The following is a 27,166-nucleotide window of genomic DNA, read 5'->3' as shown; positions in this document are numbered from 1 at the left end:
TATCCCTAAACATCTGTGAACATGTTGAGTGTTAACTTTTCCCCTTTCCAACCTACATTTTTCCTTCTTTCTTTCTTTTTTTTTTTTTTGAGACGGAGTTTCGCTCTGTCGCCCAGGCTGGAGCACAGTGGCGCGATCTCGGCTCACTGCAAGCTCCGCCTCCCGGGTTCACGCCATTCTCCTGCCTCAGCCTCCCGAGTAGCTGGGACTACAGGCGCCCGCCACCATGCCCGGCTAATTTTTTGTATTTTTAGTAGAGATGGGGTTTCACTGTGTTAGCCAGGACGGTCTCGATTTCCTGACCTCGTGATCCGCCTGCCTTGGCCTCCCAAAGTGCTGGGATTACAGACGTGAGCCACTGCGCCCGGCCTCCAACCTACATCTTAAGTGTCTTAACCAGCCTCCCTGCCTTCTTTCTGGCCGTTAGAGGGAGCTCTCTAAGGGCCAAGAATGATCTTGTCATTCTCTGTAAGACAGCTCAAAGTCTCCCCGTCCCCACACAATAAGGCAATGTGAAAGAGTCTTCGTGACTTGTTCTTTGAGTAACTCTTTTACTTCCAGAGCTTGTTAGCTGGTATTTGCTCTAACTGAAATGTTCTTTCCATCTTTTTGACTGGCTATCACCTACCAGGTCTCAATTAAATGGTACTTCTTTCAAGAAACCCTCTCTGATGCTCTGAGCATCATGCACTTCCCACATAATAACCCTGACCAGTATATTACAACTGAAGTTTACTTGTGGTTAGGAGAATAAAGACCACAACTGATTTACTCATGGTTGTATCATAGGTGCTCAAAAAAATAGTTGTTGAGTAAATAAACAGTATTAAAATTCACACTGAGATGGAATAGATATACTTTTCTTATAAGTACAACAAAGTATCCTGGACATTATATATAAAACAAACAGAACAAGACTGAAAGAGGAAAAAGGCAGAACTGCTAGGGAGCTTGGGGATGGGGAGTTCCCTGCATTTGCCTTCTGCTCCATAGATCTCAGACTTGGAATTGAACAAGTTGCCAACCCAGAAATGCCAATAGGCACAGACAAAGAAAAGCCCCAACCAAAGCCTGCTCTCTCTAGCCCAAGGACCAGGAAAAGGGCAGTCTAGCAAGATAGAAAACTTTTAGATAATAACCTCTCTCCTCAGACCAAACACCAGGAAAAAATTGTAGCTCAACTGCCAGCTACATCAGCAAAGGTCTGGTGGTAGTCTTGACTTCCACCCTTGTGAAACTAACAAGACCTGTCAACACTACCATTGGGATGGCATCAGAAAAGGGTAAGTAAGGAGCTGGGACTTTAATCCCTGCTGGGTGGTAATGAGCTCCTCCTTCCCTCCCTCCCATTGTATCCATGATTAGGAAGGGACTGTGGACTCCCAGCGGTAATGAGAATGCCCATTCTTGGGTGTCACTGGAGCTTAAGTGGAGTACCTGGACTTCTAAGTCCACCTGGTAATAATAAGGCAAAGCCTCCCCTTCTCTTGCCAGAGAGGAGTCAGAGAAAGCCAACTCAAGCAAAAGGCTTAAATAAGATCCAAATTCTCATAACATAATATGGAAATGACTGCTTCCAATCAGAAACTGCTTGTCATACAAATAAACAGGAAGATTTCAAACAGAATGAAAAAAGGCAATCAATAGATGGCAACACTGATATGACAGAGATGTTAGAATTATCTGATGAATATTTTAAGGCAGCCATAATAAGGCTTCAATGAGCAACTATGAACACACTTGAAACACATGAAATTTAGAAAGCATCATAGAAAAAATAGAAAAAATAGAAAGCCTAGCAAAGAAGTAGAAGAAATAAAGAAGAACTAAATGAAAATTTTAGAACTGAAAAATATAACCAAAATAAAAAGCTTAGTGGTTGGGCTCAACAGCAGAATGGAGGAGACAGAGGAAAGAACCAGTGAACTGGAAGACAGAACAATGGAAACTATCTAAAGTGAAGAGCAGAGAAAACTAAATCAGGGAGCTGTGGAACTACAACAAAAGATCTAATATTTATGTTGCTGGAATTCAGGCAGAAGAGAAAAAGGGCAGCACTGAAAAAGTATTCAAATAGTTAAAGTTTACGGGAGGCCATTGTTTTGGGCTAGTCTCCTGCACCTAGGCCACAGCAGACCAGTCCTAAGCAGAATGGAGTCACTCATGCTAAGTACCACCTAATCAAATTGAACTTTGAAAAGAGCCAGTTTTCCAAAAAACAGGTGATTCCGGCCAACCCAAATGAGCATAATAAGGAAGTCCCCTCTGTTTTAGTCCTTTACAGAAAGGGTCTTTGAAAGGACTATCTGCTTTTTGTTCTCTGTATCTGCTCTCTTTAGAACTTTTCTGCCTATGAAGTCAACTTTCTCTGCTCAGCTCATTAGAGCACTCATCCCATTTTATAGAGTGAGGTGTTGCCTGCTTCTAGAATAGCAGATAAAATCAACTAGATCTTTACACTAAATTTGTCGTAATTTTGTCTTTTGACAAAATAAATAATGGCTGAAAACCTCATAAATTTGGCAAAAGCTGTAAACCTACAGATTCAAGAAGCTGAGCAAACTCCAAACATAGTAAACCCAAAGAAATCCATGCCAGGCAAAGAAAAAACCTGAAAAGCAACCAGAGGAATCAATAGTTTATTCCTATTGGGAAAAAATACTTAAGACTGTAGATCATCCCCCTCTACAAATGTGGTATCTGTTTTTAGAATTCCCACAACAGACTCAGCAGTAACCCCTCACTTGCCTCAGAGAACACTGGATCTTATCTATCTTTTAAATATTGGCTTCTCTGAATAATAGGAGAAAGCTAAATGTCATAATTGCTTTAATTTGTAATTAATTTTTACTATTAGTGAAGTTGAGCATTTTTATATGTTAAGTGTTTGTTGACATTTCTTTATGAATTTCTAATTTATATATTCAGGTTATTAATTCATTTCTGTTTCAACTCCCTCCTGCCCTCAATTTATCATTTACATGTGCCTATGGTATTTTTTGCTGTATAGAATTCACATTTTGTTTTACCCAGAGAATTCTTTTAACCTTCTCCCTGATGGCTTCTGGTTTTGAGGTCATGCTTATAACTAGCAGCTAAGGTTTTAGGGAATGTAGATTTGTTTTTGATTTGCTGTCCAGGGGTATAGTTTCCCACCTTTTGCATAGCTAAATCTGCTGAATAATAAGTTGCACTTTAGTAATAATCTCCAGCCTTAAATATATGGTATAAGTAAAGAATAAATATTTGGTCTTCATCCCCAGTTCCCAGCATAGAGCTCCTAAAACCCTTGGATAAGGGTATCTTTTGGAGCCTGGCACAATGGGTCATACTTATAATACCAGCTACTTCAGAGGTTGAGGCAGAAGAATTGCTTGAGGCCAGGAGTTTGAGACCAGCCTGGGCAACACAGTGAGACCCCATCTCTTAAAATAAAAAAATTAAAAAAAATTAGCCTGGCATGGTGATGCACATCTGTAGTTCCAGCTACTTTGGAAGCTGATGGGGGAGGATCACTTGAGCCCAGGAGTTTGAGGCTATAGTGAGCTATGATTGAATCACTGCATTCCAGCTCTGGTTACAGACTGTAGCTCTGGGCAACAGAGGGAGACCCCATCCTTCCCCCTACTCCACCAAAAGAGTGTCTTTTGTAGGCTAATGAGATGACTTTTGGCTGAGGGGATCCTAGATAGCTTCTAGATTGGGCTGGTCTCCAGAAAAACCAACCATATGTCCAGAGGGTTGGAATGTTCAGTCCCCTCCCACCTCTTTTTGTGTCCCTTAAATCATCATGTCCCAGTCATTGTGCAAGTGCTCTCTAATCTGGGGAAAAAGCTAGAATGTCACCATGCATCTGTTTAAGACTGCAATTGTTATGCTCATTTTTGATACTGAGGTTTTGAAGAAAGGAGGATGTTGATGGCATTTAGAATGGAAAAATGGTTGTTTCATTTTTTTGGCACAGAAAAGTGCTATTCAATAAATACATCTAGGTTTAATTCCAAAATTTCCTGCCTCTTTATCAAATGATCTAGGTAGGATAACTTATAAAAGACACAAAATTAATAAAATGGGCATAAGAGGGGGCAAATCAAGATAAGGAAGAGTGAAACAAGTATCTGGGCTATGCAGATTTAGCAGAGGCACAGGTCCTCTGCTTCCTGATTGCACAACAGAGAAGGAAATGTGAAGAATTACACAATTTTTGTCATATGAAGTGAGGACATATAACAGCTTCTCAAAGCGTGGGTGGAGGAATACAAAATGATTCCTAGAACCCACCCCTGAGATGTTCAGTCTTCATGGTAGACTCTGAGTAGAAGAAGATGTGTCCTATAATGAACAATGTCCTCATTAGTGTTTTCATAGTAAATGCAAATGTAATCCTAATAGAGATTGGATGTGTGCCCCACCCAAATCTCATGTTGGAATGTAATCCCCAATGTCAGAGATGGGGCCTGGTGGGAGATGATTGAATTATGGGGGCAGATTTCCATGAATGGTTTAGCACTATGTTCTTGGTACTGTCCTCGCAATGGTGAGTGAGTTCCTGTGAGATATGGTTGTTTGAAAGTTTGAAAGTGTGGGGCACCTCCCCTCGAGCTCTCTTGCTCCTGCTCTTTACATGTGATGTGCCTGCTCCCCCTTTACCTTCTGCCATGATTGGAAGCTTCCTGAGGCCTCCCCAGAAGCAGATGCCACTATGCTTCCTATGCTTCCTGTATAGTCTGCAGAACCATGAGCCAATTAAACCTCTTTTCTTATAAATTACCCAGTCTCAGGTATTTCTTTATAGGAATGCAAGAACAAACCAATACAAATCCCTAGTAAAATCAAAGGTATAATATTAGAGGTATAAGTCTGTAATGTGGTTGATAAATGTGGCTTGCAAGTGTGATAACTTTCATAGCACTTAGAATATACCTTAAATTATGTTGCCCAAAGATAATTTTGACTGGGATTTTGGCAGGAGTTGGCCGTTCAATGGCTCAAGAGGGGCGTGGACTCATTGTTCCATTCTGATCATTAAGGACAGATTCTAGAAACTGGGCAGGAAGTTGGCAGTGCTAACGTTCTATGATGAAAATTAGTCTGCCATGGTTTGAATGTTTGCACGCCTCCAAAATTCAAGTTGAAACTTAATTCCCCAATGCAACAGTATTAAGAGAGGGGGGCCTTTAGGAGGTGATCAGGTCATGAGGGCTTCTCCCTGGTGAATGGGATGAAGGCCCTTATAAAAGAGGCTTCACACAGTGTTTGGCCCTTCTGGCCCTTCTTGCCCTTCTGCCTTCCGCCATGTGAGGACACAGTGTTCGTCCCCTCTGAAGGACTCAGCAACATCTGGAAGCAGAGAGTAGCTCTCACCCAAGACACCAAACCTGCCTTTATCTTGAACTTGCCAGCCTCTAGAACTGTGAGAAAATGAGTTTCTCTTCTTTATAAATTCCTTAGTCTCAGGTACTTTGTTAGAGCAACACAAGAGAATGAAGTAAAGCACAGCCTCTAGCCAGAATTTTTGTGTTCTATTCCTGTATTCTTGTATTCTATCCTGCCTCCATGGGGAGATGAGGCTATAGAGTATCTCAACCAGTTGGGATTTTCCTCTAATAGCTGAGTTAGAGATCAGTGGAGGCCTCCTAATGCAACCCAGAGAAACATGGAAAAGGTGGAAGAGGTTTTAGCCTGAAACATTTTCAGATACCCGCTAATTAGCTCATACTAGCGAATTTACCACGGCCATGGTCACGCTGCTCTGGAGCACAAGTCATCTTCTAGATCACCAAAGGAAATGACTTCCTGTGATTATCTGATGACATCTGCTTAAGTGCTGGAGAGCGTCTACCAGCAACAGCGTGACCGCGGTGAGAATGCCCCGGCAGACCTTTGGGTGATCGTGCTGGTGCGCACGGAGGTGTTTTCCCACATGCTGCTCCCAGACAATGACTGGACATGACAGGACTATTACTGCAGGCTGCTTCCTGGGTCACACAGGACTCCTCTGAGGCTGATGTTGTCATGACCTCTGGGTCTCCAACAGCCTTGCCAGACCTTCCTTAGATTACTGGATAGTCTGGAAGATTCCACCCAAATGCTCCTTCCTCCCTCCTTCACTCAGGCTTAGAGTTGCATTGCAGCTCTCCCATACTTCACTCCCTCTCCATCTTCTCTCGCACAGTCATTTCCTCTAATAACATTTTTGCATGTTTAAACCCATCCTGACATCTGTTTCATGGAGGACCTGAATTAATACAAAAAAGCAACATTTGTTTTTATTTCAATTGATATTTAACCTTTCTGACAACAGAAACACGGTAGGTCTGTGCTTCTCACAGGAAGGACCTGACCAATTTCAATTTATGAGGGTTTTTTTTAAAGCCAGATTTTTGTCCTAGGTGAATACTCATCCTTCTATTCCTTATGGCAGAGGGATAAGCAGCTGATTCTCCTAAAACAGTATCACACTCTTACAGTATACAAGAAGAAGGAAGGAGGCTATGACCTAGCCTTGCTTTAACATTGAGGGGGTTATTTTATTTTATTATTTATTTTTTGAGACAGGTTCTCTCTGCTGCTCAGGCTGGAGTGCAGTGGCACAATCATGGCTCACTGCAGCCTCTATCTCCTGGGCTCAAGCAATTGAGGGGTTCATTTTAAATGTATAGTGTAATCCACATCTAATCTCTGTTTGCAGAATGAGAGGTTGATGAAAGAAAGCTCAATGAAGCTGCAGAGTCTTAATCTTGCTTTTGGCAGCACCAGCCCTGGCATCCACCTCAGGACCTCATTCACAAAGACAGAGAATTAACACTTGTTGAATGAATGAAAGAGATGCCTTACAAAGATTGTGTGGTTCCTTTCAGAGCCTAAATATTTAATAGGTGGGTCACTGAGGGTCTGAACTAGAATATTTGATAAGCAGATATCCAGGGTTGAGTGTTAGATGTTCTGCAGGGAGATGGATGGAGGGGTACCTATAGGGTTCTGCAAGCTCAGTAATAGATGTTGAATAGATGTTGTTGAAGAAGAAATATAAGTTAGTTAGACTCAGGACAGGACACAAAGAGAATGCACCTCTTTGGGGTCAATAAAAAAAAGGGAATGGGCCCAGAGGAAGCACTCAAGAGCAGTTGCAAATTGATATCCCAAATGTTTTTGCACAGTTCTAGGAAAAAACTCTCCTACATTTCAAAGTCCAGATAATACTGACTCCACCCTCTGGCACAGAGGACTTCTATGGCAACATAGCACAGGAGTGGTACATGAAGGCAAAGGCCATTTGTATTAGCTCATGTCAAATGGTAAAGCAGAGCTTCTTTTATTTTAATTTAGCTATTCAAGCTGCTGAAGCTATACCCAAAAGCCCTAACCCTTTCTCTGATATGAGTCTCTGTGTTTCCATATTGGGAGCAAATTTTTTTTTTTTTTTTTTTTTGAGACAGAGTCTCGCTCTTGCTGTCCAGGCTGGAGTGCAGTGGCACGATCTTGGCTAACTGCAACCTCCGCCTCCCAGGTTCAAGCTATTCTCGTGCCTTAGCCTCCCAAGTAGCTGGGATTACAGGCACCTGCCACCATGCCTGGCTAAGTTTTTTTTGTATTTTTAGTAGAGACAGGGTTTCACCATGTTGGCCAGGCTGGTCTCGAACTCCTGACCTCAGGTGATCTGCCCGTCTCGGCCTCCCAAAGTGCTGGGATTACAGGCATGTCCCACTATGCCCAGCACAATTGTTTTTTATAACTAGAAATGTGTTTGGCTTTCCTCCAACAAACCAGGAAGGTCAAGAGATATATTCTAGAGACCTCTTTGTGGTTGCTTAATGCAGAGCTCATGCAGACTCATCTGCAAACCTAAGGAAATGACCCTCTAAGGACTGGTTAGCCACTTAAAATGTGGGCCAAGATAGGCTATTAAATTCTAATCCTCACTGCTTCATTACAGCTTCCTCATATTGTTAGCCTACAAACTAAGTTAAGGACACACTTAAATTCTTTCACTGGCTTCATTGCCCTATTAATTCCTGCTAGCACATATGTTCCCCTATACTTTCTTTTTTAAAAGATATGAGTGGAACCTACAACTTTGTGAAGCCAGATATTTTTGGATTTTTACTTTCCTAGGGAAGTGACAGTTAGTTTGGCTTTTTTTTTTTTTTTTTTTTTTTTTTTGAGATGGAGTCTCACTCTGTTGCCCAGGCTGGAGTGTAGTGGTGCGATCTTGGCTCACCACAACCTCTGCCTCCTGGGTTCAAGTGATTCTCCTGCCTCAGCCTCCTGAGTAACTGGGATTACAGGCACCTGGCACCACACCCGGCTAATTTTTGTATTTTTAGTAGAGACAAGTTTTCACCATGTTGGCCAGGCTGGTCTCGAACTCCTGACCACAGGTGATCCACCCACCTTGGCCTCCCAAAGTACTGGGATTACAGGCATAAGCCACCGTGCCCAGCCAGTTTGGGTTGTTTTAAAATAATTTTTCAGTGGTCTCAGAGGGCTTAGAGTACCTCTTACTAGAGGCCCATTTCAACATACCTCCGGTCTGTGGGGTACAGTTCCACAGTGACCACGTCAAGAGAGTTCCAGGCCGAGATGGTCAATCCATTGTACAGACACAGCATGCCTATCATCATGGATTCACTGGTGCCGAACCAAAGGAAGAAACAGCTGATCCCCGAAAGCACCATAGAGCCACCTGCCAACAATGCAGACAAAAGGCTGGAATGTTTCCCGTCATCTTTAAAGCAAGAACCCTTGGGTCCTTGGGATTGCTCAAGAAAACTGAATTCTAAGTGGAAGCTGCAGGATGGGCTCCATAAAGCTCAAGAACTGGTGTGTTCACCTGAATGAAAGGCTCTAACTGCCTCTGAACACAGAGAGTATGAAATGCATATCATCTTTTACTCAGCTACTTAAGTGGGAAAATATACATTTTACACATAGTTTTTCAGTCTGTTAATTCATGGAAACCATTCAAATGAAATGTAATTAGATATAATTTTCACTATAATTTAGTCCCAATGTAAGGTCTAAGGGATTTCTCCTCATTGGATGCAAATCCCTAATAGATGGGAGTACAGGGGGAAACAGGGTCCCTCTGGATTGCAGGGGCAGCTCTTTTATTTGACATGAAACTGAGTACATACCTAGCATTGTTAAGCGCCCAATTCTGTCCATCAGCAGAGCAGACACAATGTTCCCTGGCAGTACTGCCAATGTCCCCAGAAAGTTGACAAAATAAATCCAGTAGGCACTATAGTCATCATCAAAGGTAATCTGACATCCCGTCTTGTTGTGAAAAAATGAGCAGTTTTTAAATTCACTGTCAATGAATTTATATGGCTCAAAATCTGTAGAAACAACAACAAAGACAATTCATCAAGCTCTTACCAGGCATGCACCAGTATAAGAAAGCCTATGGAGAATTCGGAGAGGAATCACAGTATTGTAAATTCCTTGAGGGCTTTCAGGCCTGTGCTGGCTTGACTTTTGGGTCTTCTGGTCAAAACATAGGATGTAGTCTGGATCTTCACAACATAAAGTAGGTGAATGATGAGATACTTTTGCTGAATAAAGGAATAAATTAAATTAAGGGGTCCAGTTATCTTCTGATTTCCTATGGTTGGCCATTGCTAATTATATTACTTGCTTATTCCTTTACAATATTACTTTGTCCTAATTATCATGTTACATAAAGACTGTCATTATAGTACTAATAGTGTCCATACTACAATTATAAAAACGCTTTGTTTCAAAATGTGCATGGGCTGGGTGTGGTGCCTCACACCTGTAATCCCAGTGCTTTGGGAGGATGAGGCAGAAGGATTGCTTGAGCCAGGAGTTCAAGACTAGCTTGGACAACATAGTGAGATACCATCTGTACAAAAATAATAACAATAATAATAATTTTTTATTTGAGGCCGCAGTGAGCTATGATTGCGCCACTGTACTCCAGCCTGGATGACAGAGCAAGACCCTGTCTCTAAGGAAAAAAAAGTGCAAGAGTCAGCCTTATCATTGCCATTTTATGAGACTCTAGGGCACAGAGAAGGAACAAGGCTTTCCTGAGGCTGAATTTATAATTTAAAGTCTATGTGAATGAATCTACTGAGGAACAAGAGTCAGCCTCATCTGAAGGTCACCAGCATTCATTGCTAATCTTTTCTTGAATTTGAAACCATCCAAGAAGAGTTGCAGATGGTGGTGGTTTCTGCTAAAAGGCTGTGAGAATTGAAACTATCTTCCTTGCTGATCAAGATCTGACAAAATGTTGGTCTTCTGAGGTTTAATGGGTTAGAAGACAGGTAGATAGCATTGCTCAAAAAACAAAAAACAGAAAGACATCTGACCCCATTCTTCTTTGGAGCTAGGCAGAGCTGACTCTTGTCTGAGCACTAAAAAGGCAGGTCTGGCAACAGGGCAAATGCTGATGCTCCTGCCAATGCCAGGCTGTTATGCTGGATTCATTTTACAGGACACACAGACCAATGTTTGGGAGTGGGAAAGTGGAAGGCACAGGCTTTGAAATCAAATAAATCTGGGTTCAAACATCTGTTATTACTAGTTCTATAATTGTGGACAAATTACTTAATTTTCCTAAGCCTCAGCTACTGTGAAAACTAAATGAGATAATGAATGTCTAATGACCTAGAGTAGAAAACAGTATATAGGTGTTCAATCAATGCTTGTTTGCCTCCCCCTTTTTTCCCCCTGGGGAGTTTAAAATACCCCATTATATGGATTTGGCCAAAAATATATATGTATCTGAGCGTAGCCACATGTTGTCTATCTCTGTTGGCTTTAGAGTTGAGGCATTTAAACAAACACCAGATTTTGAACCCAGGATTATCAAAACAACTAAACTACAGGTTAGGTCTTTGCTTTAAAAATTTATTCATCAGAGGATTTTTTGTTATTGTTGTTGCCAACTTTTGAACTTTGGCAAGCTCCATTTGCACTAAATCTGACAAAGACAAACAATACAAGCCAACCTTTAATCCAACCTGATTTAGAGAACTTGTTCCATTTATTCTTTAATATCCACTTCCCGCATAAGCCTCTGCCCACATTATCACATGGTTATCGCAGTGGGCCCTTTGAAGAGGCCTCAGGTAGAGGCAGTACTAAGTAGCACACCTACCTGTGTTGTCAAAAACAGTATCAATAAATGTGCAGTTCTTGAAGTAGGTGTTCACTGAAGTCACATCCTCAAAGGTGCAGGACTTAAAAACGGAGTCTTTGAAAGTTACAGATTTGAACTTGACCCCTATGAATCTGCCCAACACACAGAAAAATTCATATCAATCAATGACTGTGCCCATCAAAGTTTAAAGCTAAGTCAAATAGTTTTAGAGATGGAATGCCCCACTATGGACTGTCTTAATTATAAAGAACACAGAGTTCTGGATTTTCTTAGCTCTCTGCTTTTTCTCCTTTTTCTCATCCAGGCTGACCTTTGGCTATCTTGTTGCTTACCAATATTATTTTTCACCAGGAAAAGAGATGACACTCCTAACTTCCCTTAGCTTTTTGCAATGTTGGTAAAAAGTTTTGTGGGATATGCAACTGAAGATAGTTTGGGGATTACCTGGGGCTATTCTTTAGGTTTTAATCCTATCGTTTCTTCATATATATCTTTATTTGAATATTCTCTATTTGGGGTTAATGGCTCTAACTTAAGGAAGTCCTCCTACCCGATCTTTTAATAACTTTATTTTTCCCTAGCTGAAAATCCAAGTCTTCTTCATTCTAGAGAGAGAGCATGAGAATTCTGTTTCATTTATGTGAAGAATAACTGACTTGGGGTTGAAGAAACTCATAGGTGACGCTCATTTCCAGGATAATTTTTCTTCTCACAGCCAACAGATAGTCCTTGAACCAAAAAGAATTATGAGAACTCTGCTTATTTTTGGAAACATGAAGAATGATGAAACCTGTTCAGGTGCATTTTTGGGTGTTATAAGGGGGAATTCTACGTGGTAAAGATGGTAACAGTCATAATGATCATAACATTTTAGAAGGGTCCATGATTCAGGCCTTATCAGCATTGATAAGGACTCCCAGCAGACACAGATAAATATTCATTAATGTGTCTTGGTACTTTATTAAGAGACTATGAATGTACACTTAGCCAGTCACTGAGAGGAAAATGCTTGTTCTCCTGGGGAAGGAGTTATTATGTCAATACCACTCTTATTAGGGGCAGAAAGGGACTGATCCTTCTAGGTAAGTAGGTTGATTTAAAAGCAATTTACTAACTATTGAGTACTTTCAAATTTATTCTCTCCCTAATACCCAATTACATGTGTTGGTTCAAAATGCACATGGCCTCACAGACCAATCAGCTTAAAAAAAAAAAATCATTCCCATGGTACATTACCTGGAAATAATAATAATGATCTTGTTTCAATCCCCACTCCAGGGACCCAGAGTAAAAACATCTAAATGCACCAAAAGAGGCTAAATAATGGCACATCTTTAAAAAGTTATCAATTTTTCTATCATGGAACTGAATTTGGAAAAGGGAATGAATCAGTTTTATTTTCTGAATGGATAGTTCAGAGAGTACACATGGTGCACAATTCGAAAGGTTGAAAACGGGAAAAGTCAGTCTTTTCCCATCCATCCCCAGGCCACAAGTTCCTCTGCCCAGAATAACCATTGTTGTCAGTTTCTTGTGTGCTCTTCCAGGAGCATTCTGTGTCTAAAGTACACCTGCTTTATCTCCTTCTAGCCTACCTTGGAGGTTACTCCATATCAGTACATAAAGAGTTCCCATTTTATGATGCTGAATAAAAAAGCTATTTTTTTAAAAAATGAGTTCATTAATGGTATTTCAAATTTTCCTGAAGGACAAAAAAATTGTTTCTATCATCTTTTAAAATAAATGTGTAACATATATGTTTTACAAACACTGTAATACTATTAAAATTAGTAATCATTATATTGCTAATGTAAAAAAGTTCTAAGCAGTGACTGAGTATCCAGTTTAGAACTTTAACATATATTACTAAAAATACGACTGTCAGAGACACAAACATATATTAGAAATTTCTAATGGAGTAACAATACTTTTGAAAGTCAGTTTTCACCCTGGCATCACAGAGGACTTGACACTAAGCTTTCTGTGAAATGTTAAGTGCAGATTCAAGTCAGTGTTTTATGTGGGAGAGTGAAGGTGATCCCACTTGGCTTGGATTATGATTAGTTCCTTCATTGAATTGCTAATTTGAACAATTACCTCCTAGTTAGTAACCCTCTTTTCCTTTACACAGATCATAATCATCCCACTGAATTCTTTTTCATCTTTCTGAACTGGTTTTTGCCCTGGGGAACTTTGATTATTTTAGAGTTTTATTTTATCACTTTTGAAATTGGGACAACTTCCTAAGAATGATGTAAACTATCATGAACTTACACTGGCAATTATTTGTTCAGGCAACAAAAATACTTGGATATAAACAAGTACTTGGTCTACTCTTTTCCCTCTCTAAAAGAATGACCCAGGACCACCTCCCTCAGTCAGTTCTCTCTTGTCATCAAGAAGTATTTCAGATCCCATAAAGGAGACCCTTCCATCTTTCAAAGCCCTTTACTTTGGGGAATGATTCCTGTTCTCTAATTGAAACTCTTCCTGATGCAATTTAACCTCAATTCTTGATTCAGCGTATTGGGAAGGGTGAATTCTGAAAAGTGGCTCTGTTTCTCAGGAATAGAAGACCCATATAATCACATTTCAGATTTCTTCTGTGAATTAAATAATCCTATAGCCTGTCTTATTTTCCCATACTCTTCACTCTTCTCTTCCTTCCATTATTTTTGTTGCTCTCCAACATTGCTCTAAATTTTCCTTCCACACCAGTCACGTCCACTACCTAATAAATATGAAGCAACTTAGCTGCAAAAATAGTTTTAAGTTAAGTAATGGATACACTTGTACCTTTTATTTAAAGCCTATTTGGAAGTATTGAAATTCACCATGAAAATGACTAAATGTACAAACTAAAACAAACAAAAAACTATGCCTGTTTCAGTTCAGGGAAGGCTAAGAAGAAATACGTTTTTGTGAATAGGTAGCAAATTAAATTATTTCAAGTTTCTAGACCTGCCGTTGTCGTATTCCATTCCAGTGTGAATCTGATTTTCCATTGTAAAGTTAATACTGAAATTTGCATATTTATCTCTCTCCACATTTCTGGTTAGCAATGCATATTCATCGGACTGCAGATGTTTAATGACATCAGGGAACCAAACAGATAATCCATAGTACCTGCGAAGACAAAGAAATGTGAGTTTGTAAAGGCGCTAGCATGCCAGAGGCAATGAGCAACTCCCTGATGTTTTCAGAGTGGTAATGTAATAGTTCCTGGAGAATGGCTAGCTCCCTATGACATTATGAGTAATTCATCATACAGCAATCCATGTGTCCCTCTCCCCCAACGTTAATCTGCAAAAATCAAGCTTGAGAGATGGCCCATGGTTAGCTGGAGAACCCCAGGTATGTAATTCCTAAACCCTTCCTTTGGGAAGAGACATGCAGAAAGCATCCAATCCTATGCCCATACATGGTGCCTGGTCTGAATATGTCCTCCCAAAACTTACATGTTGGAACTTAAACCCCAATATAATAGTATTATAGGTGGGGGCTTTAGGAGGTGATTAAGTTAGGAGGGCAGAGACCTCATGAATGAAATTAATGTCCTTATAAAAAGAGGTGTGAGGGTGCTGCATCCCTCACTTTTTCCCGTCCATCCCTTCTACCACTGAGGACACAGTATTTGTCCCCTCTGGAGGACTCAGCAACAAGCTGCCATCTTGGAAGCAGAGACTGTGCCATTACTGCACACTGAATCTGCCAGCAGCTTGATCTTGGACTTCCAGTCTTCAGGACTGTGAAAAATAAAATTCCTATTATTTACAAATTACCTGGTGTGGTAGTTTGTTACAGCAGCAGAAATGGAGTAAGACACCTGGCATTCTGGCCCCAATATCTTTCTCATTATTCCAGTCTGCTCTGAGAAACTCTCTCTCCTAGTCTGGTGGTACAAACTCCTGGGATCCAAGCACGGTGAGAGCCCCTAAAGAATGACCTCTTTTGCTAATGGGGAATCTTTCTTGGTTCCTACACTGCTGTGATACTGCTATCCTGGGGGTACAGTGCCAGTTCCCAAGGTAGTTAGAGGCTGGGAAGAGGACGTTCGTGTTATTCTCAGAGATTCCAAGTTATTTCCCCTTTCTGCCTCTTGACCTCTAATGTGTTATTCTAACAGCTGTGTCATGCTGCTGTGCTGTTCAGTACAGAAGCCACTAACCACGTGTGCCTACCAGGCAGTTGAGATGTGGCTGGTTCAAACTGAGATATACTATAAATATAAAATACCACAGGATTTTGAAGACTTACGGAAAAAAAGAAGGTAAAAATTGTTGCTAATAATTTTTATACTGATCATATGTTGAAATGACAGTGGCTCACGCCTGTAATCCCAACACTTTGGGAGGCTGAGGCAGGCAGATCACAAGGTCAGCAGATCAAGACCAGCCTGGTCAACATGGTGAAACCCTACCTCTACTAAAAATACAAAAATTAGCCGGGTGTGGTGGTGCATGCCTGTAGTCCCAGCTACCCAGGAAACTGAGGCAGAAGAATAGCTTGAACCAGGGAGTCGGAGGTTGCAGTGAGCTGATATCGCGCCAATGCACTCTAGCCTGGCAACAGAGCGAGACTCCATCAAAAAAAAAAAAAAACAAAAAAACCAAAATGTAGTATTAAAATTAATTTAAATTAATTTTATCTATTTCCTTTGTGTGTGTGTGTATGGCCACCAGAAAGTCTGAAATGACACCTGTTGTTCACAGGATATCTCTATTGGACTGTGCTGCTCTAAAGTAGTACCTCCCAAGGTAAGGTCCCCGGACCAGCAGGATCATCATCCCCCACAAACCCAGGTTCCAGTGAGACCTGATGAATTAAAAACTTTGGCAGGGGAGTCCTCCAGGGATTCTTCTGACGCACATTCAAGTTTGAGAACCACTGCTCTAGTTTATTCCCAGTGACACTTAGCTACACAGGGAAAGAAGTGGGTATGGGCATAGCCTTTGCAGGAGGACAGGCTGGGTTTGAATCCTGGTCTTGTCGCTTACTAGCTGCCTAAACTTGGGCCAGTTATCTAAGCCTCAGTTCCCCATCTCTACTATTGGAATGATGGGAGTATCCACCTTCCTGGGTGGTTGCTCAGTTTAAATGGGATGTCAAGTACCTAGCACATAGAAAGTGCTCAGAAGACAGTATGAGTTGTTTTTATCATCTTTGTCATTAGGATTCCAGAAACATCTGTGCCTCAGGATTCCCACCCCTTTTCTTCATAGTAATGACTGTGGGGGTGTGAGGGTAGTTATTGAGGAAGAAATGACTTAGGGGTACAACATTTATGGCATTGTTCTCTAGTCACATACATGGGGCACAAACCTTGAAATGGCAACAATGAGGAGGGCACATTACCCTGGAACGTCCATCCATCATCAATGATGTGGAGGGCTTTTGGCTAATTTGTCATTTATTTAGCAAACATTTACTGAACATGCACTAAATACTAGGCACTATTGAGGTTCCAGGGATATAGCAGTAAAACAAATCATAAAGCTTAAAATATGATCAATAATGAATTAGTAAACAAAATAAACAAGCCAGATAATGATGATTACTCTTTACACCTTGACAGCAGGACTTCCTTCTTGCTTATCTTTGTCTTCTTTGTCTTTAACCCCTTGCTTAGGTACAGAGTAAGCACTTAATATAGGTTAATATTCAGCCTTCCCTTCCTTCAGAGATTAATGGATTTTCTAGAGCTTGGGTGGGAATTACTTTACATATTCTAAGTCAACCCTCTTAATTTAGAAATGAGGAACTGAGAAATGTCTCCAAGTCACAAGCTAACCAAGTCACCCAGCAGAATGGGCTGCTAGGTCTTCTGACTCCCAGCTTCCTTCTTTCTCCATGTTCCACCTCCTCAGGCACTAAGAAAGAGTGGTCATCTTCGATCACTTGCCTGGTTTGATTTAGGGATGTTAAGAGATGAAACTTGCAACATAAATGTTAGGCTCTATAAGGTACTGAGATCCTGCTGACCTGAAAGTGTAGGGTATTATCTAATTTTTCTTTTCTAAACAGCAAATTAGGCAACAATAGAGTTGTACACACACATTCTAAAGTGACTATGTCAGCGATTAGCAAATAAAATCTTGTTATTTTCTCCCTATTTCCTCTTTTCCTAGAACACATATATGGCAGTTTAATTCATTTGTCAACAACTATTTATTGAGCTGCTATTACATGCCAGGAATATACATCAGTGAACAAGACATAAAATTATTATTATTTTTTTAGAAATGGTGTCTTGACATGTTGCCCAGGCTGGAGGGCAGTGGCTAGTCACAGGTGTGATTATAACACACTTAAGCTTCCAACTCCTGGGCTCAAGCAATCCTTCACCTCAGCTTCCAGAATAGCTTGGAATATAGGTGCATGGCACCACACTCAGCTTTGAACAAGGCAGTTAAAAACCCCTGTCCTCATGGAGCTTCCAGAGAGGGAAGCCAGAGCTTTACTCTTTATACAGAATAAAGGAGTGTTTTGCATATTAGAAGGTAGAAAGTGCTGTGCGGTAAAGTAGAGCTGAGAAGGGGATAGGGAGTGTGGAGGGGCTGCAATTTTTTAAAAAGAGAGAATGACATCACTCAGAAGGTGACATCTGAGGAAAGAGTTGAAGAGGGTAAAGAAATGAACTGGGCAGATGTCTGGAGGGGAAAGCAACTCAGGCAGAGGAACATCACAAAGGCCCGAGATGGGAACTGTTCTAGAATGTTCAAAGAAAAGCAGAGAGGCTGCTATGGCTGGGGCTGGGCAAAGGAGGACAGGACAGAGAAGTCATGGGGCAAATCATCCAGGGCCTTACTGGATTTTGCAGATACAATTGGTTTTGCTACCTTAGCTTTATGACAAAACAAATAAAATAACTGGTTTATAAAAACCATAAGTCTCAGCAAACCTAAGCTGAAAAAAATTTCTTCCTTAGCAGGTTAACAGCATCAAGCAGTATCAGAAAAGAAAGCAGCATGGCTGGGAGTTACAATGTGGACGTTGAACGATTTTGCTTGCCAAGAATTTAAATATCACTTACCCAAAGGACAGGGTGAACCAAACAATTGCAAGCTTTGTTGTATTATCCCTGACTGGGTAGTTGAAACATCTCATAAAAGTCAACCAAATCTGTGAAATATTAGAGAGTTAGTTTTCTCATGCAGTTACTTAGTCAACCCCACTCCCCGACCCCTTCCACTAAATTATAAAAAAAGCTGAGTTGTCATTGGGTTGGATTCATTTCACCTTAAAATGTAAAAGTTAAAGGTAATTGGAATTTTCATTCTTCAGCTTCCTGGATGCCAATGGACAAAGTAACTCAAGATTTGAAGGCACCCTGCCACTGCCAAGACTCCTGGCCTAACACTTTCCCTTCCCACAGATGGAATGTATTGGCTAAACGCTGATCAAGTGGGATCCAATTACCTGGCTCTAGTCCAGGAGTCAGGTGTCCCGGGCAGCAGGAAAGAACCTCACTCATAGGGCAGGCCCAGTAAACCCCTCTTCTGACTAACCTCAAATGCAATAAATTGACGTGCAGGTCATCATGGGACTTGTTACTTACTCCGTACAGCTCAGTGCGGATCCGAACAAAACACCTCCTATACCATGTTCCTGTGTCACTCTCAATTTCAATCAGCTCATCTATTTGTTTAGGAGTTTTTATTTTGTTTACCTGTAGAGAGAAACAGACCAAAGTGCTAAGTTACCTTCTCTGAAGTTGCTGAGTGTAGGCTTACAATTTGTTTTTACAGGAGCAAAAACTGACTCTGGCAATACATATATGAGACCATTGGCATAAGTATATGGATACAAACAGCACCTAGAAGAACTAAAGAAGGAATGAGTGAGAGGGAAAACCACAAAGAAATGGGGGAAGGGCAAGTAGTAATAGAATAATGTGAAACCAAGATGCCCTCCCTGAACCATTACTACAGAGACACACATTAGCAGACAAAACATCCAGATAAGTTAGATTCTGGATTAAGAATTATTTAGCTTGGGCTAAAGTGAGTGTACATATTTTTTTCTTTGAAACCTACTTATTTGATGAATTTGGCCCCTAACTATAGTTCTGAAAGCATTCCCATCATTATTCTCAGAGCACCACTTCCGGTCCTTTTCTTCCTTCTCCCACAGCCTAACCCATAGTGGCTAGTCAGCAAATACCCACAGGTAGCCATGATTCAAGATTAAGTGAAGGATTTTTGATTGCAAGCATCAACATGAATTTCTCAGCCATGTAAGGGAAATAAATGATAGAGGTTCAGCATGAAAAGCAGCGTCTATGACTCAGTCAGCCTCTTTTTGCTAAGGAAGAGAACCACAAGACGGGAGAAACAGAGAATGAATCCTGAAAATAGAAAAAAAGGAAGAATGGGTCCTTTGTGGGCCTGGCCCACCTTCTCCTGCTAATCAAGATTTACCTGTTTTTGATAAATCTGAGAGGACATGGAAATGTGTACACATTACCCCTGCCAGAGGTTTGAACAGGTTTTTCCAGACATCCTGCCAACATTTAAAGGGGTAACTCTACTGGCAGAGTACAGGTACCTAGGCCAGTTTTGGATAGAGGTGGCTTGGGGACCCTCAGCACCTTTCAAATTATACCAAGTAGGCAGTAGCTTTTTTCTGGCCAGGTAAACAAAGATGTCTGTACTTAGCAAAAATAATCTCTGAGTTAAATATGGAATTCCAAATCAAATGCAATCGGCTCAAAATAATCCACGTAGGAATTATGTTTTTTAAAACTCTAGATTAAAAAAGTTTTTTTTTTTTCTTTTCTTTTTACATCATGGGATAGTCTTAATCCAACATACTACTTTTTGGAGGCTTCCGCTTTTTCACTCATCGATATTTGTTTGTTCATTTATTCATTGGCACCCATGCGGGATGCAAACATAGGCAGCCATGTGGCTCCAAACAATTACCATACAAAACGAAAAAAAGTACTCTAGTGGGGATCTATAAAAGATGGGAAGGAAATACTGTTCAGAACAACCTAGTTAACCTGGAAGTGAGAGAGAGGCTTCAGGAACTGCAGGCTTATAGAGAAATATGCTATCTGCCATGGATGTAACCTGCTTGGAGGGCATTCCAAGTGGGAGAAATACCATGTGCAAACAAATGTCCAGAGTTAGGAGGGAAAATAGTGCACCGGGAAACTGCAAAGAGTTTGTGATTCCTGAAGGATAGTAGAAGGTCAGAGGGCAGTGAATAAGGAGGACTGCACCAAATCAGCAGCAGTGGAGTGACATTTAGGAGGTGGAATAATAGAACATAATGGTTTCTTAGCTGTACCAAAGATAAAAGAAAGAATATAGTTTTTGGGTTTAGGTGGTGCTGGTGGTACCTACTGATGAAATTTAGGGCAATGATGAGGCTAATGATGAGACTCGTTAGGTGATAAATTCAGATTTAAAGATGCCATTTTCCCCCACCCCTCGCTGCCCAAAGATGCCATTTTTGAAGGGCCTATGTGATCTAGAAGGATGCCCACAAAGTCCTTCAACCTGCATGTGTGGAGCTCAGGAGATTTGTGCATTAGGAGACATGCAGGAAATAGCTGAGATCAGCTAAGGAGAGTGAATAGGGTTAAAATGGAAGTTAGCTGAAAATGAAGTCTTGGAAAACAATATTTAAGATAAGGGTACACTAAGAAGAGCTTCAGAGGAGACCCTAAGAGGGCCAGGCATGGTGACTCACATCTGCAATTCCAGCCCTTTGGGAGGCTGAGGCAGAAGGATCACTTGAGCCTAGGAGTTTGAGACCAGCCTGGACAACATAAGGAGACCCGTTGTTAATTATCTACAAATAATTAAAAAATCAGCCAGATATGGTGGCACATGCCTGTATTCCCAGTTAGTAGGAAGGCTGAGGCAGGAGGATCACCTGAGCCAGGGAGGTTGAAGCTGCAGTGAGCTGTGATCACACCACTACACTCCAGCCTGGGCAACAGATCAAGACCCTGTCTCAAAAAATAAGAAAAAAAAAAAAAAAAAAAAAAAAAAGGAGACCTTAGGAAAATGCATGCAACTTTGCTGTACTGTGGATTTAAAAAATAAAAAGATAAATTTGTTATGGCAGAATCATGTAACAACTTTTTGAAAGTCACATATAAATGACTTTGAAATTATCAATCACTTTTGGAGTATATCCATCTTATTCTCCTGTAACCTTCATGTAACAACATTAACACATCGCCATTAGTGGACTTGGTAACTCAACCCTTTTGGAAGAAAAGGCAGGTAAGTAGGGCAATGAGGCCCTACAGAGACACCTTCTCAGAAGGTCTGGTAAATAAAGGGTTTTTCTTCATCTGGCTGAGAAGAGTTAAGTGATGTTGTATATCCATATAATGTCTCAAGATTCTTCCAGCCTTATGATCCTTTAAATTAAAATTTTTCCCCTCTATTGTACATCTACTCAAAAGAAGAGAGTCCTCAAAAGCTTCCAGGCCTTAATTGAGGATATCCATTACTTATCTTCATTTCTCCATTATACTGCAGAGAAAAATTTTGCTAATTAAGAATCTGTGATAATTTGGATAGAGGCCAAATTGCAGTTTATCTTTACAGTATGAAAAATTCATTTCCTAAATAAAATGAGATTAGTAAATGAGATAGCAGGGGACTATTTAATCAGAAGTGATTTCATGTGTTTTAAGAACTGTAATTGATGTTAGGTATAAGCCACTGAAGATCTTATTTAGGTTCCCACTTATGTCTTACTATATGTCCCTCCAACCTATTGTAGACAAAACATTTTTAGTCTTTTTTTTTTTTTTTTTTTTTTTTTTTTTTTGAGGTGGAGTCTTGCTCTGTTGCCAGGCTAGAGTGCAGTGGCACGATCTTGGCTCACTGCAATCTCTGCCTCCTGGGCTCAAGCCATTCTCCTGCCTCAGCTTCCCGAGTAGCTGGGATTACAGGCAGGTGCCATCACACCCAGCTGATTTTTGTGTTTTTAGCAGAGATGGAGTTTCACCATGTTGGTCAGGATGGTCTCGATCTCCTGACCTTGTAGTCTGCCCACCTCGGCCTCCCAAAGTGCTGGGATTATGGGTGTGAGTCACCACGCCTGGCCATTTTTAGTCTAATTATATGACTGCATATATCAAAAGATTTTAAACAACTGTTCCTTCCAAAACATTTCATGCAACCAATTTAAATTAATTTATACTGGCTTTCCCCATGGAGAATCAGCTTTGTAACTAGAGATGGAGGAATATTCCATGCAGAGGGAACAGCAGCACCGTGGCAGTGCTGTATAGTAAGTCAGATGTTGAGTGTGAGGAGCTGAGGGATGAATGTAGCTGCAGAGAGAGGGGAGCTAGAAAGCTGGCAGGAAGGAGACTGGCAGGGCCTTAGTGTCCAGAGGGAGGGTTTCTGTCTTTATCCTGAGAGCAATGGGAAGCTGCTAGAATGTGAAACTGGGGTATGTGTTATGTATGTATGTGCCCATACACATGGATGTATAATAAAATGAAGTATATATTTTTGGAACTATATCTATGATTCTTTTATACCTTATGTTCATGTCAAGCTATATCAAGTTGAAGCCACATTCTTAGATTACCTTTCTCTGGCTTCCTATATAGCTACTTTCCTTTACCAAATTCTGATTAATTATTAACCTGAGAAATGGCCATGTGTGAAATGTCTGCCTTTATATAAAAGTGTTACTAAAAATAATGTCCATTGTATTGTTCAATATCCCTTATAATAAGGCCTATGAATAAACTTTTCACAAATTAGAACAAGATAAAATTGGCCTTTCCTGAAAAGCGAATACACTACCTGAAAAACATTTCCTGAAAACCGAATACATTGCTTTATATCAATAATGATATAATTCATTAAATTTATCCTTTGCTTTGGTTGTCAGGTGATATGGTTTGGCTGTGTCCCCACCCAGATCTCATCTTGAATTGTAGTTCCCATAATCCCCATGTATTGTGGGAGGGACCCAGTGGGAGGTAATTGAATCACGGGGACAGTTACTCCCATGCTGCTGTTCTCATGATAGTGAGTGAGTTCTGATGAGATCTGATGGTTTTACAAGGGGATTTTCTCCCTTTTGCTCAGCATTTCTCCTTGATGCTGCCATGTGAAGAAGGACGTGTTTGCTTCCCCTTCTGCATGATCAGAAGTTTCCTGAGGCCTCCCCAGTCATGCTGAACTGTGAGTCAAGAGTCAATTAAACCTTTTTCCTTTATAAATTGCCCAGTCTTTGGTATGTCTTTATTAGCAGCGTGAAAATGGACTAATACATCAGGAAACCCAGAGATTAGTTTTATGTTCAGATACATTGCTTTGATCCTTAGTGTAATTGTTTTCTCACTTATTAGATACTGTTGTTTTTTTTTTCAGTAAGTAATTTTACCATTTACTATGTATTCTAAGGTCTGTTAAAGGCCTTATGGTGGTCGTTATAGAGGCATACCTCTCTAAGATGTCTCTCTGACATCTTAGAGAAAATGTTATGGGGCTGCTGTGAGTGTATACCTTTGTGGGGGCTGAGTGTCACTTGAAAAGGTATGACCTGGCTGAGTGGAGGAAATGGCCCTGCACAGGCTGGCTCTCTTCTGGTAGCAGGTCTAGGAGAATCAGCTGGCAGTCCCTACACTAAGAATCTCTTGTCCTCGGGTACTGAGCCTGGGAGTCAGAGAGTAAGTCTGTGATGAAAATGCAGTCTTTCTACCTTAACCCCGTCTCTTGGGTTGGTGTTATCATTTAACCAACCACAGAGCCCTCGAGTCCTAGATAGGCATAAGTGAGGTTGGCAATCTATGGGCCAAAAACAGCCCTCCGCCTGTCTCTGTAAATAAGGTTTTATTGACACACAGTCATCCCATTTGTTTTAACATTGCCTATGGCTGCTTTTGCACTATAATGGCAGAGTTGAGTAGCTGTGTCAAAGACCACATGACTTGCAAAGTCTAAAATATTTACAATTTTTCCCTTGACAGAAAACATGTCCCAATCCCTGGTGTTGAGGATTCTCTGAGGAGAAGACTCACCGTGAAGACCTTCTCAGGCTGACCCCGGGCTCTCATGTTGGTGTCATGAATTAACTTCAGAATCATCCAAGCTTCATCATGTTTTCCAACCTAAGAAATGAGAGTGGACAATGAAGTGCTAGGAGTGACACACTTGCCCTCCCTGATTTTCCAATAGCCATCTTGCATTGTCAGATCAAATGAGGTGTAATTGTGCAAATGTATCTCAGTACATCCCATTGGAACATACAGACTATTTGGATATCACTGAATACATGAACAGTTCAAATAATGTGGTTATAACTAGAAATAGTATCTCCAGATGGTAAAATTTTGCTATAAAACAATAAATTATGTTTTCTTCATTGAGCCAAGTTATTTGTTAAGGAGAAATGTGAGTGCTTTCTAGCCACGAGGCAGCTTTTTTACATGTTAGTTGTTGAAAGCAGGTCTCCATGAAACCAAACCCTCCATCATTCTATAATAGGAAGGGGAAATGTACCTCTCAAATAGGCAAATGTGCTTTCCTAGAATTAACAAGGAACTTTTTCCAATAGAGGTGGGCTACCTGAGTATCTGCAATAATAAGTGTTACCTCCAACAAGAATCGTGGGCTTTCGGGCATGAACGTGAGGGCCACCACGGAGGAGACACAGGGGAGTGCACAGACGATGACAAACACACGCCAACTGTGAAACTGGTAGGCCGATCCCATGCTGAAGCTCCACCCTGGAAAAGGAGGACAGGGAGAGTGAGGGAGAGCTCCTCCCAGACAGCCTCCTGGGAATGTCACCCGGGGTGCCTGAGCCATGGACTTATTAGTCAAGTCTTACTATCCACAGAGCAGTGAGCTGATCTGGGCATCAGCCATGGTGGCTAGCTCAACTTTAAGACCCCCAATGGCAGAGCTGAGAAGAAAAGCGCTTGGAACCAAGGGGGTCAAGGCCTAAGTATGAGGGTGCAGGTATGCATGTACCAAACCCCAAAGGCCAACATAAATTTGGGATGCTTTTTCCAATAGACCACTGTGCTAGTTATCTTTTGATTGCTCTTCCAGATCAGTCTCCACTCTTTCCCACTCTGCTGTGTGCTAGGGAATGGCCCTCTATGGACTGCATCAACCGGCTCCCTTGCCCACTGGCTTGTAGCTAAGTTTGAATAAAGGAAGGAAGGCAAGAGAACAGAGTGAAGGAGGGTTGGGATATTTATTTCCCTTGCTTCCCTTCTCCCTTCCCCCTGACTGGCTGGAGGTCTGGCAGTGGGTGCTCTCATTTCCTGGGCCTTCTTTCACAGCAGCCACAGCTCTTGTCAGGGTCTGGCCACCCCTCCCTCCTGTTGCTCTTTGAGGCATAGGTGGATCCAGGGTGCTTTATATTCCTTATTGCTTTCTCTGAATGGTTCCCACATATTCATAAAGAGTCCCTTCACTAAACACCTTTCCACAGCCCCTTTTGAGGGTGTCACTAGCTTCCTGCTGGCACCCTGACCAGTACAATTATTAGGAATTGGTGGTTGCTGCATGTCTCCTCATCCACCTCATGAAATAGATCCAGAGAATTTTACATTTCTAAATAGAACACTTTAACTTCTAAATATTATAAAAATATAAATTTTTATATAATATAAAAATAAGCATAATAGGATATAAACAGAAATCCTTTCAAGAACTAAAAGAAAGCTAATATTTGAATAAACATAAAATGGTTGAAAGCAAACCATTTTATATCCATTCAAATGAATACAAAATTCATTCAAATGGCTGGTTCTAAATGAGAAATAATGAGGCATATCAAATCTAATTGAAAACAGGAGATTTATAAAGGCATAGATGAATTATGTGAGGTGAAATTTTAATTTATAGCAATGCTTGGTATTTATATGCCTTTTTGTGAACAAAAATCAGATAGTATACATCCTATCTCCAGGAGAGCTGTATAATTACTCATTGTTTACCTGGGAGCCAAGTGAGATTCTGAAGGTGATGTAACTTCCTCAAGGCCACAGAGCTGAAGTTACACCTTAGTCTTTCCTGCCAGGACTTGAGACAGAATCTTACAGCCACACACAGCCTCATGTGTGTGCACGCTTACTCATTCTTAAATGCTGAATTTGTTGACAAATGATGTAAACATCAATGACATGCTATATTAATCTTAGATTAGTAGAATCTGGGAATTTAATATATGAAGATAGTGTGTATTACCATATTAATTATAAACTGTAGAGTGTATGATTGCTATGATGTCTTATGTAGCAGAAGTTCAAAACTCTCACATATCCAAAATGCAGAAAAAACCCTATGATGGATCAGAGAAAAAAACTTGTTGACTTCACATTTGATCTCAGAGCTTCATATAAATAACTTCTTTTTAAAAGCTCTAAATCCTATTACTTTAAGGCACTGAAAGAAAAATAAAAGCTTTAGGTGGCTGAGTTAAGCAAATGCAATGTTTTAAATTTCAGGCCACAGCACATTTCATAAAGTATAGGGGGAAACGACGAAGGCAAGAGAAGGGAAGGTCTCTGGTACCACTGTTCTTTAGTTTTTGTTTTTGTTTTTGTTTTGAGATGGAGTCTCACTCTGTTGTCAGGCTGGAGTGCAGTGGTACAATCTCAGCTCACTGCAACCTCCACCTCCTGGGTTCAAGCAATTCTCCTGCCTCAGCAGGAGTCCTGAGTAGCTAGGACTACAGGTGCATGCCATCATGCCCAGCTAATTTTTGTATTTTTAGTAGAGACGGGGTTTCACCATGTTGGCCAGGATGGTCTCAATCTCCTGATCTCGTAATCTGCCCACCTCAGCCTTCCAAAGTGCTGGGATTACAGGTCTGAGCCACCGCGCCCAGACTTGTTTTTGTTTTGTTTTGTTTTGTTGAGATGGAGTCTCACTCTGTCGCTCAGACTAGAGTGCAGTGGCACCATCTCGGCTCACTGTAATCTTTGCCTCCTGGGTTCACATGATTCTCATGCGTTAGCCTCCTGAGTAGGTGGGATTACAGGTGCCTGCCACCATGCCTGGCTAGTTTTTTTGAATTTTTAGT

The 27,166-nt window shown here is 40.9% G+C and overlaps 1 protein-coding gene across 1 annotated transcript in view; it reads right to left on the bottom strand.

The window, feature by feature from the left end:
- The window catches only part of SV2C (synaptic vesicle glycoprotein 2C), a 241,378-nt gene that overhangs the window by 15,911 nt on the left and 198,301 nt on the right, over positions 1 to 27,166 (bottom strand). Inside the window, exons 5-12 of the mRNA XM_024247277.3 lie at positions 24,721 to 24,854; positions 24,147 to 24,236; positions 18,693 to 18,803; positions 18,168 to 18,256; positions 14,096 to 14,260; positions 11,132 to 11,265; positions 9,138 to 9,341; positions 8,527 to 8,686 (exon numbers count right to left, since the gene is read on the bottom strand). Of these exons, the coding sequence (XP_024103045.3) occupies positions 8,527 to 8,686; positions 9,138 to 9,341; positions 11,132 to 11,265; positions 14,096 to 14,260; positions 18,168 to 18,256; positions 18,693 to 18,803; positions 24,147 to 24,236; positions 24,721 to 24,854 (1,087 nt within the window). The remainder of the gene's footprint in view (positions 1 to 8,526; positions 8,687 to 9,137; positions 9,342 to 11,131; positions 11,266 to 14,095; positions 14,261 to 18,167; positions 18,257 to 18,692; positions 18,804 to 24,146; positions 24,237 to 24,720; positions 24,855 to 27,166) is intronic.

The sequence above is a fragment of the Pongo abelii genome, chromosome 4, assembly GCF_028885655.2.
Source record: "Pongo abelii isolate AG06213 chromosome 4, NHGRI_mPonAbe1-v2.0_pri, whole genome shotgun sequence".
Taxonomy (NCBI): Eukaryota; Metazoa; Chordata; class Mammalia; order Primates; family Hominidae; genus Pongo; species Pongo abelii.
The sequence above is the reverse complement of the archived record's forward strand: the minus strand, read 5'-3'. Positions and strand labels throughout refer to the sequence as shown.